The sequence below is a fragment of the Haemaphysalis longicornis genome, unplaced genomic scaffold (assembly GCF_048455015.1).
Source record: "Haemaphysalis longicornis isolate Haplotype H1 unplaced genomic scaffold, Haemaphysalis longicornis Haplotype H1 scaffold_10, whole genome shotgun sequence".
NCBI classification, from domain to species: Eukaryota; Metazoa; Arthropoda; class Arachnida; order Ixodida; family Ixodidae; genus Haemaphysalis; species Haemaphysalis longicornis.
The window spans coordinates 99,940,199-99,955,894 of NW_027526204.1; the positions used below are offsets into that span (position 1 = coordinate 99,940,199).

A 15,696-nucleotide genomic window follows, 5' to 3' on the forward strand; every position below is an offset into this window, starting at 1 on the left:
CTATGTCTGCCTAAAACGGTGTCACTACATCGATGACAAATGGAAAATATCGAAAATACTCGAAAATACTCTTTTTATTGTCAGAGTGCGGGTGAAGCTGAGGCAGCGCAAGCTATTAACTGCAATCAAGACACCTATCGCTATATTTCCCGTTGAAATCCGTATCCATAATATAGATATGAATTTTGATTTCATGCAGCTAGCACAAAAAATTTCGTGATAAGCTTACCGATGTCAGTAACCAAAGCGATGCCAACTGGGTTCTACGCTTGCCTTCGGTGTTTCCTTGCTCTTTTTTCGTCCTATTATTACAGTGCTGCAAAATTAATTCATGGACTTGCGGCTATCACTTCTTTGTTCATTTCTTTCTGTGTTTATTTTATTTGTTGTTCTTGCTTGTTGCAATTTGTGACACCAATGTTGCCTTTTTATGAAGCTGTTGCAACTTTGATGTGCGCCCCCTCTCACCTCCCCCTTAAGGAATGCTTTAGAGCTTCAAACGATGATGAATAAATGAAATGAAATTCAAGCAAGGCTACCACCGACACATCGCGGTACGAACGCTTCACGAAGACTCCCGAAAAACCCTCAGGATAATGCGTGACTTGTGTGTTTTTTTGCAAAGCAAGCTGGGCCCCGCAAGAAATTTAGGCACGGGGTAGGTTCCCTTACGATTCATCTATCCTATTTCATGCCACAATTTGACTTATGCTCTACTAGTGAGGAATATTTCTTATCCGGCTATTCCACCGAACCCAGCCCTGCTGGTAGCTTGAGGATTTCAAATGATAAGGTGCAACACAGGTGTCGTATGGAGCCCCGGGGAATAGTATTCTCCGAAAATTGACCTCTGACAGATGACGTATTTCTGAGATCTTCGTTATAATGGTTGTTAGTAAGATATAAATATAGGGACCTTAGGTAGAAGCGTACTAGCAAATTTTTCTTTACATTCAGCGATGATACACAAGCTGTGGCAGAATTTGACTGCAAGTAGGGGCATGACAGTTGATGCTGCATGTCTCGCGAGGAAACATGCAAATACATTTACTCAACCTTCGCATATTTCTGAGCAATACCTTGCTCTTCAGGAATGGAAGCATAACATGAGGCTTTGGCGGGTTTTTGTGCTGCCCTGATTCGTCGTCTATCTACGGAAGGCGAATCTTGTACTTCATTTCTGGTTCTTTCACCACTACTAGGCAGCATCACTGCTCTCCAGTTGCGACCATGCGGTCACAGTGCCTTCTTCTTGAAGCAAGACGGATTTGAAGAAAAGGTACGAGAAATGTGTCCAGAAAAACTAAGTTCAATATGCGGAATTTGTAATATCGTGTCTTAACTAGCTATGTTTGTCCAAATACAGGGTGCCACCGCCGCGTGTTCTGCGAGTTACTACAGTCAAACCCGTTTATAGCGAACTTCAATATGCACCGCGATTAGTTCGATATATCCAATAGTTCGATATAGCCGAACCCGCCTATAACGAGCTTATTGTTACGAGTTCGCAATCCGCTGGAGCCCCCCGCCGCCTCCCCAACTCCGCCATCCGCGTAGGCAGAAACGAACACAGTACAGTAGCCATTACCATACCAAAATAATCCATTTATTGCAAGTATCAAAGCTACTTTCCGCCTTAACTGCCCACGTTGCAAAAAAAAAAACGGTGATTTGCGTTTTCACTTTCGTTTTGGCGGCTTCAACTAGCGTAGCATTCTCTACACGAAACATTGTTTGCACCAGTTGGAGTCCCCGTCCTCAAAAATCTAAGAAGCATTGGCGGAGCACATCGACTGCCGAAAGCGCTTCATTATAAGCGTCGGACGGATTTCACTCGCGACATCATCGGGAATGTTGGCGAGCTCTTCCCACCGTTCACCGATGCTGCTGTCTTGGTCCGGACTCACTGACTGGGCGGGTTCCGTCGCGAGTCCCGCGCATCGGAAACAGTTACGGAAAGTATTAGGCGTCACGTCGCTCCATGCGAGGCGCAATGTCTCAGTCGCCGCTCTTGCTCCGTGGTCGCGGCCAATCCACATCTCAATCGCCGCTCCGAGATCATGCATTTCGGCGGCCATTCTAGGCGCCCAGAGTTCGATATATCGGATGTGAACTTCGTTATAAGGAATATGTTTCCTATGTATTTCCGTAACTGAAATATGTTTGTTCGATATATTGCAGAATTCGCTCTATCCGGTTTCGTTATAGCCGGGTTTGACTGTATAAGCGACTTCTTCAGTAATAAGTAGCGGAATCAATGGACCTTCTTCTGCATTTAGTGATCATAAACAAATAAGGAGGTATAAAACAGGTAACAAACATCCAAGGGATAGTCTGGGTTAGTTTTCAGCGACGACGATTGCCCGGACCTATTCGCGTCTTGTGCATTTATTATCTTTGCACTAGTTTGATGACCTAATTTAAACAAAATGCTTTGGACAATTCCTACCAACAGCACCATACCAGACGTACTGTTCCGTCAAACTGTGGAAATGAAGCCACTTAAGCTGCACCAATCTATGAATTCTGCCATGGCAAGATTGAGGAGTCTCGCTGGCGAGAGGTTTCCAGGTAGACATCGAAAGATGACGGCATCGTGAGGCTCGCGCATGAAAACGTCCCGCAGAAAGCACGTCTAATGAGTTTTTTTTGCGGTCAAGTCGCGTAACTAGGACGCTTTCAAATCTGTTTACGCAGAACGTAGAAGCTGTCTTGCAGGAAGCGCTGTATGAGCTCACAATATGTAAGGCAGGCAGGCCAAGGCGCTAAGTCCAATGACGAGCTGAAGACGCCGCCAGCTTCCAAGCAAGTAGGCCAGTCCAGGGAGCAAGAGAGAAGGTAGTGCGAAGCCCGCAGTATACGGCAGGTTGAAAAACGTCCGGTAACGGGGGTCCAAGATCTCGACGACTGCGTGGATAGACATGATCACACACCGATTCCTAGTAAGAGTGAAACGTGCAAGGGTGTTGAATTAAAAGTTTTATGCACAGTAAATAATACCATCAGAGGTTATGGAAGGTAATAAAGAAAAAAAATGCAGGAGGGGCGTCTTACCAGCCCCTGTCCCCCAGTGCTCCTGTGACTTCGCGACGAATGGTTTCCGTGATTTGGGGCTATAGCGACAAGCGCTTCGGGCAATCGGGCCTCTGTGGTTACGTTTTATGGCGCCGTTTGAGTGCTAGCATGAATGTAAGAGTGATTGATCTGTTTCTGCTATGTCATCAGGAACGTCCCCACTCATCCTGGGCATGAGTAAATATGAAAAGGTGCCAATATTTGCAATAAGATTGCCAGAAATGGCTTGTGAACCGTACAGTTAGAGCTACATGTCGGCCAATGAAGCCCCTGACTAGAGGGCCCTACCATCTTTACTCATCAGTAAGAATCACAGCGCAAATAAATATTTTCTCTCTCTTTCTTCGGGATAAGAGCATCCTTCGGGGGCAGGTAGAATGAAGCGAATGATCAAAGTAACTATTTAAATAAGACAAAAATGTGTGCTGTCTTCATGGCACCTTTAAGGAGTTGCATTTTTTCTGTATTCTTTTCAAGTAATGCCGGCCATCGTTGATCATTAGCATCATCACCTACACTTCAATCAATCAATCAATCAATCAATCAATCAATCAATCAATCAATCAATCAATCAATCAATCAATCAATCAATCAATCAATCAATCAATCAATCAATCACTTATTATTACCTATAATTGTGTAATTATTTATTTATTAATAATCACTTCAGTATCGTGCCCGGGGGCCGCGCGTAAGCCTGCGTATCGGCATATGAATAAAACAACTGAAACAAAACTTTTACGTACGTAATTCAAAACGTTAAAAGCTGTGTGACACAACAAAAAAGCATATTTTTTTTCCATTAATTTCAATGAAAGCATACAGTCGCTACATTCAAAAGTGTAAATCTTGCAGCAATTGTTACCACGCAAAGCCTACTACAGAAAGAGAAACACAGCACACAATGCTTGCAATAAAACAATAGTCCAACTAATGACGAAAGACTGAAATAAATGTATAACGTATAATTTTATAGGGGGAAAATTAACCAAAGATTGTAATTTGGGATGGAATAAGCTCCTGAACATATCGTCATCTGCACACAAAATTACGGTTCCTTGCAAACGCACACTCTGTTGCGGGATCTGGAAGTGTGATGGGGCGGAATTTTTATTTTGGATTGAAGTGAGGCGCCCTGATTACTTGGCCATGGTTTGCATTAAAACAAATATAGGTAAATCTTATCGCGCCGCTGCTTTTGGTAGGCCGCAATTCCGCGTAAAGCGATAGTAAGTTTAAGGGGGTGAGGCTCAAAATGAAAGCGATGGCTTAGGATTGTCGATTACCTATTTGGATTTTCATCAAGAGCTGCACTGTTGCGACTTGCAAGTGACATACAAAGGCATATTCCAGAACGGGACAAGACACACATCAGCACAGCTTCGGGACAAAACCAGATATACAGGATTCAACTTGGCAGCAAACAAACTCAACCCAAGTGAGGTGATTTAAGGGGTACAAAAGTTGGGGGAAGACGTGATGCAGGATTAGTTCTGGCGTTCAGGCGTGCTTAATTTTGCACATTTGCGTCCATACAGGGGCCCATATAGATCTTGCTTGTTGCCTTCAGCGACCGTCCTTCCAACTGTTCTTAAAGTGCTGTTGTTCAACAGTGGAGCCGTTGTAGGTCGAGACTTTTTGTCCGTCTGCTGAAGGTGGCGCGTCACGCGCGTCAGAGACCCAGCGGTGGCCTCTATCGGTGGACCTGGGAACCGTTTTCTGCGAGGCGGTTCTCAGACCCGCCAATAGAGGGCGCGGTGGTCTCGCAAGGGCAAGTTTCTCTCCCTCCCGCAAGGGCAGGAAGATTGGAAGGAACCTCTCGCTGGGGTCGTTTAGCTGCCGATTTATTTGCGCGAACCGCAGAATTTGCTCAGCGACGGCGCCGACGTTCGAGCCGGCACAAGAAAACCACAGCTCCTGTGTTTCAGCAGTTTCCACACTGAGTGAAACTGGGTTTAGTTTTTTGGATCTCTCGTGGTGTTATTTGGGCGCTGTATACCACAGAGTGACACCTAAGGGTGACAAAAATAGAAACAAAACTCATCGTACCATTACCAATAAGTTGCGACCGAACGCGTGACGTTTATCACGGGGGCAACGCATTGCCGTTTCAAAACACAGAACTTCAGTGCCCTTCTGCTGAGTGAAGAAGGATAACCAGCGAAGTTGAGTGCAGTTTAAGGAGTGCGCGAAACAGAACACATTTGTCTGTAGTTTGCAACCGAGTATACTCCCAATACAATTATATTAACAAAACTTAGAAGGTCTCGAGCTTTATTGTAACAAACATACATTCGGCCGCCTGCTTCCCTTCTGGAGAAGCCCATATGTTGATTGCAGACTAAAATTCCACACTACAACTTCATTATGAGCAAGGTTAATAAGAAAAGTAGATGAAATCCGGCGTAATACTAGTGTCGCCTTAATTAGCGGCTAATTGTACTGTAAATTAAGGCGTTTCTTTTCGAAATGTGCCAGATTCACCTAACGCGATACTGAGAAACAAGCGGAACTTTTGATTGAGTGATTGTAGGGTTTAACGCACCGACGCAACGCAGGCGATGAGGCGCACCGTAGTGGAGGGCTCCGGATTAATTTTGACCACCTGGGGATTTTTAACGTGCGCCGAAATCTCGTACACACGGGGGTTCTTGCTTATCGCCTCAATCACAAAAGCGGCCGCCGCGGCCGAAAATCGAACCCGCGACCTTATGCTCAGCAGCGCAACGCCTTGCCTTAGCCACTGAGCAACCGCGGCGGGTCAAGCGGAAGTTTTGTTACCAGACATGAATGCAACGCCGTAAAAGCTACTACTAGATATATTTTACATGTCAGCTAGGGAACGTTTATGGCCACAATAAATGAAGAATTATGTCGTGAATCTGAGCAATATTACGGTGATAAGTTTGAATACGGCTAATATTTAATTAAAAGACTCAAATTGATGAGGCATTCTAATGAAAAACTTTATTTAAATTGACTTTCAAGCAAGGGACGATTGAGGTTTGGTGGAAAAGGCATTAAAAATATGCGATCGGGCTTAAGAACAGTAGAACTATACACAGAGAGCCCGTGAGTACCCTTGGCACCATTAGCAGCTCTTTTGAAAGTCTTCGCTGGGATAATTTTCTTGGCATGCCTGAAGGCACCATGTAAGCAAGGTCTTTATTGCTCTGTCATGAATTTCTAAGACAGTTCACAAGAAGGCTGATCATATCTTCTTCACCCTAATGAAGTGGTCCGTACGCTCAGAAGGAGGGATGGGGAGAATTGTCACGGCTTGTACGCGGCGGCTATTCAGTTAAGTACTAAAATGGTAAATATGGGGGTAAAGAGATATAACCAGAGTTATTTCGTAGGGTAGGGTGAGAGGAAATTGAAATCATTATTTTGTTTCTCGTTTCATTTTGTTCACTTCTACTTCCGTTAACTTCGTCTTTGACGTCTGGGGACGGATCTTTCGCCAATCTCCCAATAGCCGTCTGAATTCATAATCGAGAGTTTTAGCTTACCGTTTTTGACGCTCCGCTATGCTCCCGACGTGCCTCTCAGTACAACCGGAGCGTCAGCAGCCGAAAGGCTTTTAGCTAAGCGATAACCGTATCTCCCTCGACGGGGAATGATTCGCGTGACTGGTCGTTTCGCGCGCGCGTGCAAACCGAAACTTCATCCTAAAGGAAACATAAGAATTTGTATTTGGTCGCCCAAACAAAGCAAAATACCGTGTTTCTTGGCCTCATTGAACCTTTTTTTTGTATAATGTAGTCGCTGACATGGTATAATTTTTCTAAATATCAATAAACTAGCCGATAAATTTTGTAATAGCCAAGCCAAGGCTGTCTTTCTCGGCGCTTATGGTCCCTAGAAATATGTGCTAGTATAGTGCCTGCACTATAGTGCTAGTCTGCCGTCCGCGCGCTTTCTCTATGGGAAGGCGTGTCCGCGCCGGTGATGCACGCACAGCGCTGCGCAGAGGGCGCTGCGAGCAATCGGAGCGCCCGAGCGGCCGGAGCGAGAGCGGCCGCCGGCCGGACTGTGCCGCGCGCTACTGCCGCGGAGCGCTAGCGCGCATCGGGGTTTGTCGGCCACTTAGAGCGGTGAAATCGAATGGTACGAGGTACATCAGCTCACAATTGAAGGTACGATAGTACTATAAGACCTCTTAGTTTCACGCCCCGAGTTTTTCGCGTATTGGGCTACGGAGCCTCTTTGCGGACGCTGAATTTCGCGAGTGAGACCGAAGGATGAAACCGCAGCAACCAGCGTAGCCGTTTCACTACCACCGCTTGAACCATTATTAAAGTGAAGCTTTCTACGTCTCACTGATGGCCTATGTCGCCTCGAAAAAGCACTGCAGGAAAGCCAACTGTCTCTGATGACGGTGATGTTTGTGAGTAAACTGAGAGGGAAAAAAACGCTTCCCGTGGTCAGAATCGAAGCTGGCTCCATCGCGTTATGAAGCCGACGTCTATCTCATTGCGCAATTCCAACATGGTCAAATCAGTTTGGATTTGGAGAGGAGTGCATGGACGTGCACATGCAATAAGTCAGAAAAATGATCCACTCCACCACTCCGCAACGATGGTTGAACACGAAGCTTTCTTCGCGTGAAATCAAACGGCAAAGGGTCGATGTCAAATCCGGCGCGATCATAAGTCCAAAATGCGTGCGTGTCAAAGTTAAAGCTCAATGAGTCAAAGTCAAAACTCAGACGACAAGGAATCGCTCACAAGAAAGCTTCGCGATCAACCATCAATGTTCAGACAGTGAGATCCCGTTCAAAAAGAGCTCCCTGCGGCACCAGAAGCTGCTTTTGTTCCACATCGAAACTACCGGGTCATTCCCGAACGTCATTGACGATGACAATAAGTACGCAGCCGGTTGGTAGGCTGACAAGAAAAGCGAAAGCTGGAGTAAAATGTCGTGCCAGCAAAAACTTGTTCCTATATACTTTGGTCAGAGTGCGGGGGGAGGGGGGATAAAGGAAGGTATATATAGTCATGACAGTATAAATAAACCTCAATATTTTTACTCCTTGGTTTCAAACAGCCGCGATTATAATGATTGGCCATAACACAAATATTCTCCCGTTTCGCTTTCCCCGCGTGCGTCTCGCAATTCACTCCGAGTGTGTGGGTGATCAAAAAGAACCTGTGCATTGAGGAATGCAAGCGAAGTTACTGATTTGCAGCCGGGTGTTATTAAAAATCAGTTTCACGTACCCAATGCTGGCGAATGTTTCAATTCGTGGTATTCACGAAAATTACAGGCACGCAAAAGAGGTTTGATAGTTTGAGGTAAGCGGAGTGTTGGGTTAAGCGAAATGCGAAAAATGTATGGCCAGACCACTGGAATAAGAGCTAGTGCTTGTAACAAACGCTCCAATGCACAGGGACGCTTCCGGAATACAGGCAAAATAATTTGCAGAAAAAAACAATTTTTTTAGGTATTGCGGAAAAAGAACTGCGTGATGGTCGCCTGTTTCGCCTTCGCATCTGGTCCCAAAAAAGTGTTCTCGAGCTTCTCAATGCCGCGTCAACTGTTGGTCGCAAACGCTATATTCTATATTGCTGTGAAGCAGGCAAAGCATATGTTTTTCTTGTTCCTGCCGTTTTTGCCACTTCTTGAGGCACGTCGTCGTCCACATGATCAGAAGCGTCTTCCCCAGCTATATCAACGATGTAGGCGTCGGACAGCACTCCGCTAACGGGACATCGGCCGCGCACAGTGCGTACCCCGCGCAAATTTGCCGTTCGCGACGGTGTTCGGCGCGTTATGGGAGCTAAGCTTTATCTGAGAGCTTATCAGCTGCCTGCACCGGATGTTGTATTGTGTCCTCTTTGTCAAAATTTCGAGATATCCGTGATCCCCGAAAAGACGTTTCGAGACAAAGGATGGAAAATGTCGCCTATGGCAGGTATACGCACGGCAAAAAAAATGTTTCGACTTAACCGATATTTCGAGATATCCGAGTTCGAGTTATGGTGAAATCACTGTATCTGATGACTGAAGGTGATAAAATTTCGTATGCATGTGCACACGTCTTGTTTTTTTATTCGGCATTTACATTTAACAGATTCCCAGTTGACTGGACGTAACTGAGGGGGCCGCGAAGACGTCCGCTTAAGGGCCTCCAGGTCAACGATGCGAAAGGTCAGAAGGCACCGGTTCGAGCTGCTTTATTTACATACACGTACAGGGGACATCTTGGGAAACTTGCAAAGAAAGATGGTTCCAAAGAGCCATACAAAAAAGAGGAGCGCCGACACACCACACACACATTTTCACGCGCTGACTAATCCATCAGTTAACAACGGCGGGGGTATTCACAAAGAACGGTTGTTTGCTTGGTAATGTAGCTGAAGTCCCGCATGATGTTTCCAAGCTGGAAAACGATGCCGTGCCGGCAGTGTTCCCGAAGCCCCCGAGTATGTGTCGAAGTCGGTTCGACACATACTCAGGGGCTAGCGTAGCGACACGATTCCGCGGTTTTTACAAGGCTCGATCCTTCATAATACGCGAAAAACGTACTCCTTGTCACTTCCCGCTTCGGTTAAAACTATTCGTGCTGGTAAGAACCAACTTATTTGGCTAATCTGGTTTGTCGACAGAAACGGATAGGGTTCGAAAAGGGGCAGTTAAAATGGGCTGAACCCGCCCAGAAATAGGGCAGAACTACGAAGGCAGCAGCGGCACGGCAGAGCGCCGTCCGCCGCTGCCCATCGCGCCGGCCGGCCACCGCGCTCCGATTGACTGCAGCGCCGCCGCTGCATGCATTACGGAGGAGCCCCCTTCGCGGCCGGCGGACGGCAGACTAGCACATATTTCTAGGGACCATACGGCGCTGCATAGAAGCAGCCCCGCACTTCGGTCGACGTTTTTCGCTTCCGTTTTAAAGATCTGTGAGGTGTGTGGCACAATTGCTTATTCGGAAGCGCTTTCGCGGCTTCGTCGGTCGTGTTTCAATTGAAGAAACGAAGTTCGCCGTAGCGCGCTCGCATCGCGGGGGCAGCCATGTTGTTATTCCGCACGGTAGCGGAAGCTGCCGCGACGGTCCGCTAAGAGGCCCCGGTTAGCGGAGCGGGGCCCCGCTCCGGTATCGCCGGTAGCGGGCTAGCGTGCCACGCATGCGCAATGGCGCTCCCGCTTGCTATCGGAGCGGAGCGGACCGTCAGAAACGGTCAGCTAAAAATATAACGCAGCTACGAAAAGCAAAAGGAAACCTTCCGAAAACACCTACGAAACATTTTGCACAGTCAAGCCAAAAGCAAACGCCCATTGGGCAAATGGACATGGCTCATTTTGATCCGTGAAACAGCAGGATGTGGCTCATTTTCGATACGAACTACGATTTGCGTACGCGTGTTTAGGGCATCATCTGAACTATTTTCTTGAAACCTGTTTTTTTAGGAAAAAGTGGCCGAGCATTTCTTGTCACTGCAGTTTCATCCTACTGAGTTTTGGTTTCTAGATCTGGCTCATTTCGAAAAAAGCCCGCCTAAATTGTTTCCGGATAGTTTTGAGTAAAAAAGAGTTAAAATTTTAACCATAGTCCTTCCGTAGACTGCCATGCAGTGACAGCAGCCGGGAATTTGGTAACCTTTACCACTTCACTGTGAACTAAATAATTGTGTCAAATAAATGAAACTACACACATAGATAGAGTCGTCCTAGCGGCCAATTTCAGCATGATATTCTTCAAGATACCGACATTAGATTGAGAGCTAGAGAGCATCAACCAAAAAGTTGGCTGTGCCACACGGTTAAATATAGTTTACGCGGCTTTTTTCTACTTACCCTGTCACCGCCTGAACTTTCCGTCAGAACAAAGCCTATAACATCCCCGCTGTATACAGAACACGTCTAAGATGTTTTGTGTATAATTTAGCTGATAATACGCCCCAAAAGGCGCGCATAATTCTGGTGTATTGTCTGATACCTAACGCGAAAAACTGCAGTCATAGCAATGGCGTATTCGGTTGGCCGCTCCGGTCCTCTGGCTCGGAGTCGCCGGATGCCAAGGCGGTTCGCAATCAGACCTAGAGAGGCAGCGTACCAACCAAATGCAACAGCGCGCCTGTAGTGCCTGTAGCGCCACGGTGCAGCCAGCGCGGGAAGCCGCCGGGTCCGCAGCGTTTTGTGTCACGTGACCCGTCCTCCCGGCCAGATCGCGCTACGCTCTCACTTCGAAGTTAGAGCGGTCGGGGGCGCTCCGAGTCGGAGGCTGACGCTCCAAAAGAACCAATTGAAGGTAGTTCGAGTGCTCGAATTCTACCAGCAGATGGCGCGGCCGCTTTTTAGAGCACTCCAGAGCGCTCGCAAAACGCTCAACCGAATACGCCGTAAGTTCACAGTGAAGTTGTAAACGTTACAGAATTCCCGTCTGCTGTGAACACATAGCCGTCTACGGAGGAGGTGTGGGCACAGAAAACAGCTGTAAGTCTTGTTTTATCGAAACTATCCCGAAACAAACCATGTGACCGTTGCCCCCCAAGTCGACTTTAACGGTGCACCCCTTTCATTTACTTTTCGTAATTGCCTAGAATTAAGAGTGGAATGAACATTCCAGTGTTCTGTCAATACATGGGCCTCTATAGAAGGGAATTGGATAGCGCTATGTTTGTCCGCTATTATAAAACTCTACTCCTTCCAGGTTCCATTCAACCAATTTTCTACAAAATACGCTTAGTCGCAAATTACAAGGAAGAGTTTTTTTTTTTCGGGCAGTCCTTGCACTGCGCCCAGCTTCATTAATCGTCCTTCTTCACTGAGGGAAAGGGCACTGATTTTTTCTAGGTTTGCATCCTTTACGCCCACCTACCTATATCTGCTTAGTTACTTTCTTTTTAATAGCGCAGCTGTCGTACGTAGCGCCTTTCTGTAAGTCTACTTCCGGCCGTGCATCCCGCCGGCTGCCGTGCAGAAGCCGGTCCTCAGACCCACCGTTAGAGGGCGCTATGGTATCGCAGGGGCGGGTTTCCCTCCCTTCCCCTTGGGAATATAGAGGGGAGCGAGCCTCCCGTCGCTGTCGTTTAACAACCGATACTTTTGCGCTAACCCTAGAGTTTGCGCGGCAATGGCACTGCCGTTTTTTGGGCGAGGACCGGTTTACGTTCGAGCCACACCAAGAGAACCACAGATCCGCTGTTTCAGTAGATTTCACACTGGGCGGAACTCGGCTTAATTATTTTCAAGTACCCTGATTGTCTGCTTGCCTAGTTAATCTTGTATTTTGTAGTCAGATTTATCGTCCTCTTCCGCACTTGGACAGGCGCAGGTACCTGTGCACTCTCTTTGCTTAATACCTTTTCATCCAAGTTTCTAAGTATCTTCAGAAAACGTCTTTTACTTCGTGCTTCCCTGGTTAACTCAGGTGCAGCTAATATAGCGCCATACTGCATCGTTCTTTGTCACGAGGTCCGATAGTGTCCCTTTTGCAATCGGCCGACTGCCTTCTTCTTTATTTCCAATCCCGACAGCATGTCCGACTTGAAGCATAATATGGCATCCGAAAATGCTACCGTTGGCACCCTCCGTCCTTTCCATATTCCTCGTAGTATCTTATACTTTTCCCGCCGCGGTGGCTCAGTGGCTAAGGCGTTGTGCTGCTGAGCGCGAGGTCGCGGGTTCGATTCCCGGCCGCGGCGGCCGCTTTCTGATGAAGGCGAAAAGCAAAAACGCCTCTGTGTACGAGATTTGGGAGCACGTTAAAGATCTCGAGGTGGTCGAAATTAAACCGGAGCCCTCCACTACGGCGCGCCTCATTGCCTCCGTTGCGTCGGCGCGTTAAACCCGACAATCAATCAATAAGTCAATCAATCAATCAAGTATCTATACCTTCATTATGAGCCGCGTTTAACCTGCCTTTCCCCTGGGGTGTTCTTCATTAGTATTTAGCCTGTACTTGTCTTCGCTTTGCCAGATCCGCAAATATTTATGGTGCTTTGCTAGTGGCATGACTTTTTTTTAACACCTTCCTGGCTCGTTATTCGCTTTATCGTTGAACAAATTGAGCCATACTTTTTTTAACCTAAAATTAGGCAGAGGCTCGTTTCTTCCTGCCTACAAATGTCATTCAGGTCCCGTAAGTCTTGGGCATTATGTGCTAATTACACCATGTCGTCTATTTACAGTATTCCCGGGATGTGTTTCGCCACCAGCGTTCCATTGTTTCGGAATAATGTCAAACCCCATATTACTCTGTGGCTACCGTCTTTCTATGTTTAACGTAACAGTGAAAGAACAGTGGTGAAAGGGGGCATCCTTTGTAATTAGTAACTTATCCTTGAATAATGTAAAGAGGCTCCGTGCCTCTGCTTCGTTCAGTGCAATATGCACATTACTATATTCATACTTTGTCTTGAGCAGCCCTGCCAATTATGGTTCAATGCACTCTTCCTCCAAAATCTGTCACAGCAAGTCTGTGTCAAAGTTGTCACAAGCTTCATATTTATGTCCATAATTGTCACCCATATTGTTCTCTTCTGACTGCCGAAATTTCGGTACATTACTTTAACACTAAATATTCAAAGTGCCGACCTGCCCGTAATCCGTTTTGTAGTTCTCCCTACGACTTATGGACGTGACGAAGGGGCGGAGACCCCACGGCCTCCACCCCCGAAATTTTTCTCCCCTCGGGCGGGGGGCAGTCGAAGAGAAAATGAATGGGGCCACTAACGTTGCTTTATATCAAATTATGACTACAGATAAATATTTTTATGGCGCTCGCCACAAATCAGTCATGTGCGGCTTCGATGTATGCTCTTACCATGACGATCAGCAATTTTGAAATTTCGCGGGCAAGAAAATGAGTAACAGGCGGAAAGTTATTCAATTCTGGCATCACCCCGAAACATTGTTAATGTGGAGAAATTTCCTGTTTCGTCTCCCCCATATAAAATAACGTTAAATCCTGCTTAGCCACTGCTCCTAACATTTATTCTTTTTCCACCTACTTCTACAGCTCGGCTTTTACGGGTTGCACAAATGGGAAGCCTATTGCGATATGACGTCACTGGAAATAAACTGTACGAATTCGCCGTCATGGCTCCCTGCATCCTGCGTAGTGCGAAATAGTGATATTTGCATAGGGATAATTGCACGAACTACCCTTTCTGTGCCATTTTTTCTGAATTTGTAATAAGTGTAGGTCCTTAACTAGGGACATAAGAGTCGAACTACCCCCAGAATTGGCTGCCCAGGCACGAAGCATGACCCTGAAACCGAGTATTTCTTGGCTATCCCGAGAACTGTACAAAGAACAATCCCAGGGGCCAAGTCTTACTGGTGGGTGGTGGTGGGGCGTTATATTCGCTGAGAGTTTGCAATTCAGTTGTTTTTCACGTAGTGCACTGCAGACCGATTTAGAACAACTCCAAACTTCCTGTCAACACTGGAGCTAGGTGGAAACAGCTGCACCGGCATCGGTCGATTCAAAACGTGGATACAGCTGTACTCCCCTCGTAGCGTACCCTCTCGTTTTTAGCTTCATAAACAATGTCTGAACTCATTATTTATACTGCTCTCGCATCTTCTTTATAACTTCATTTTCGCTAAAACATACTGTCGGTTTTGATTCTGGTTACAGCGCACGGCGTGGCATGGAGTCAAAACAGCTGCACATTTGATACTACACTTGAGCAAGGCTAATCGTTTCTCCCAGATAATTTGGTAAGCATGCTGGCTCTAGCCACACAAAGGGACAGACAACTGATTTTTGTGTAGCATGCGGTGTCTATCTGAAATGACAGAGCATCAAATAAAGCACCCTTAACCGAAACTATTTTCCTGATAGGGCCCTAGTCCGCTTGAAAGCGGGAGTTTTAGATCTTCCAGCAACGTGGCAGCATACTTTTAATTTTACGTTAGTTAAAAAACGTATTTAAAAACTTGTCCGCAGTTGAAACAATAATGAAGTACAGTCTTTCCTATTACTTTTCGCAGTTTTTGAATCACTCATTAAAACCTACGTGGCTGTTTGTATACGTACGGTAGTGTCCCGTTTAGACGATACATGACGCCTTCCTACAGATGACACAAAGTTTATTGCCAAATTGAAATCGTTTCCACCTGCTTAATTAAAAATTCCTGGCGGTTAGCCTAAGGTATAACACGCTGGCTTTCATATGATCTAGAGGGCATGCAATCCACAAAAGTCGGTTTTCTGGTCGTTTACTGCACAGCCAGGCAGCATTTACGGCAGTTTGAATCTGACCTTTTTCTTAGCCAAACTCATCGTATGTCCGCAGCTCTTTGGACAGAAAGTTTCAGGAAAATGTACAAAGGGGAAACTTGATCCCAGAACAGACTCATCTTGCTAAGGGAGAATTTCATGGAGTAACTTCTTCAAAATTTTCTTGCAGCCTTGTAGCATGGATACGAAAAACAGATTTTCATTCTGGGCACCTTGAGGCAGGCATTTATCTGAACGCATTTCAAGAACCGCGAACTTAAAATTGAAGTCTCAACAGTGGGTCACACCGACTTGGCGAAGAACAGTCGGCATGACGGAATTGTTTTTGTCCCCATGCTATTTAACTTGGTGGTAGCGCTCGGACGCGCTTTCCTGTCGCAAACCACTCGGCTCCTTTTTTTTACCGCTTGCGCGAATTATATAAATCT

At 46.4% G+C, this 15,696-nt stretch overlaps 1 protein-coding gene across 1 annotated transcript in view; it reads right to left on the reverse strand.

Moving 5' to 3' along the window:
• The window catches only part of LOC144159976 (solute carrier family 22 member 6-A-like), a 43,729-nt gene that overhangs the window by 11,578 nt on the left and 16,455 nt on the right, over positions 1 to 15,696 (reverse strand). The window contains exon 4 of the mRNA XM_077691607.1: positions 2,739 to 2,907. Within this exon, the coding sequence (XP_077547733.1) occupies positions 2,739 to 2,907 (169 nt within the window). The remainder of the gene's footprint in view (positions 1 to 2,738; positions 2,908 to 15,696) is intronic.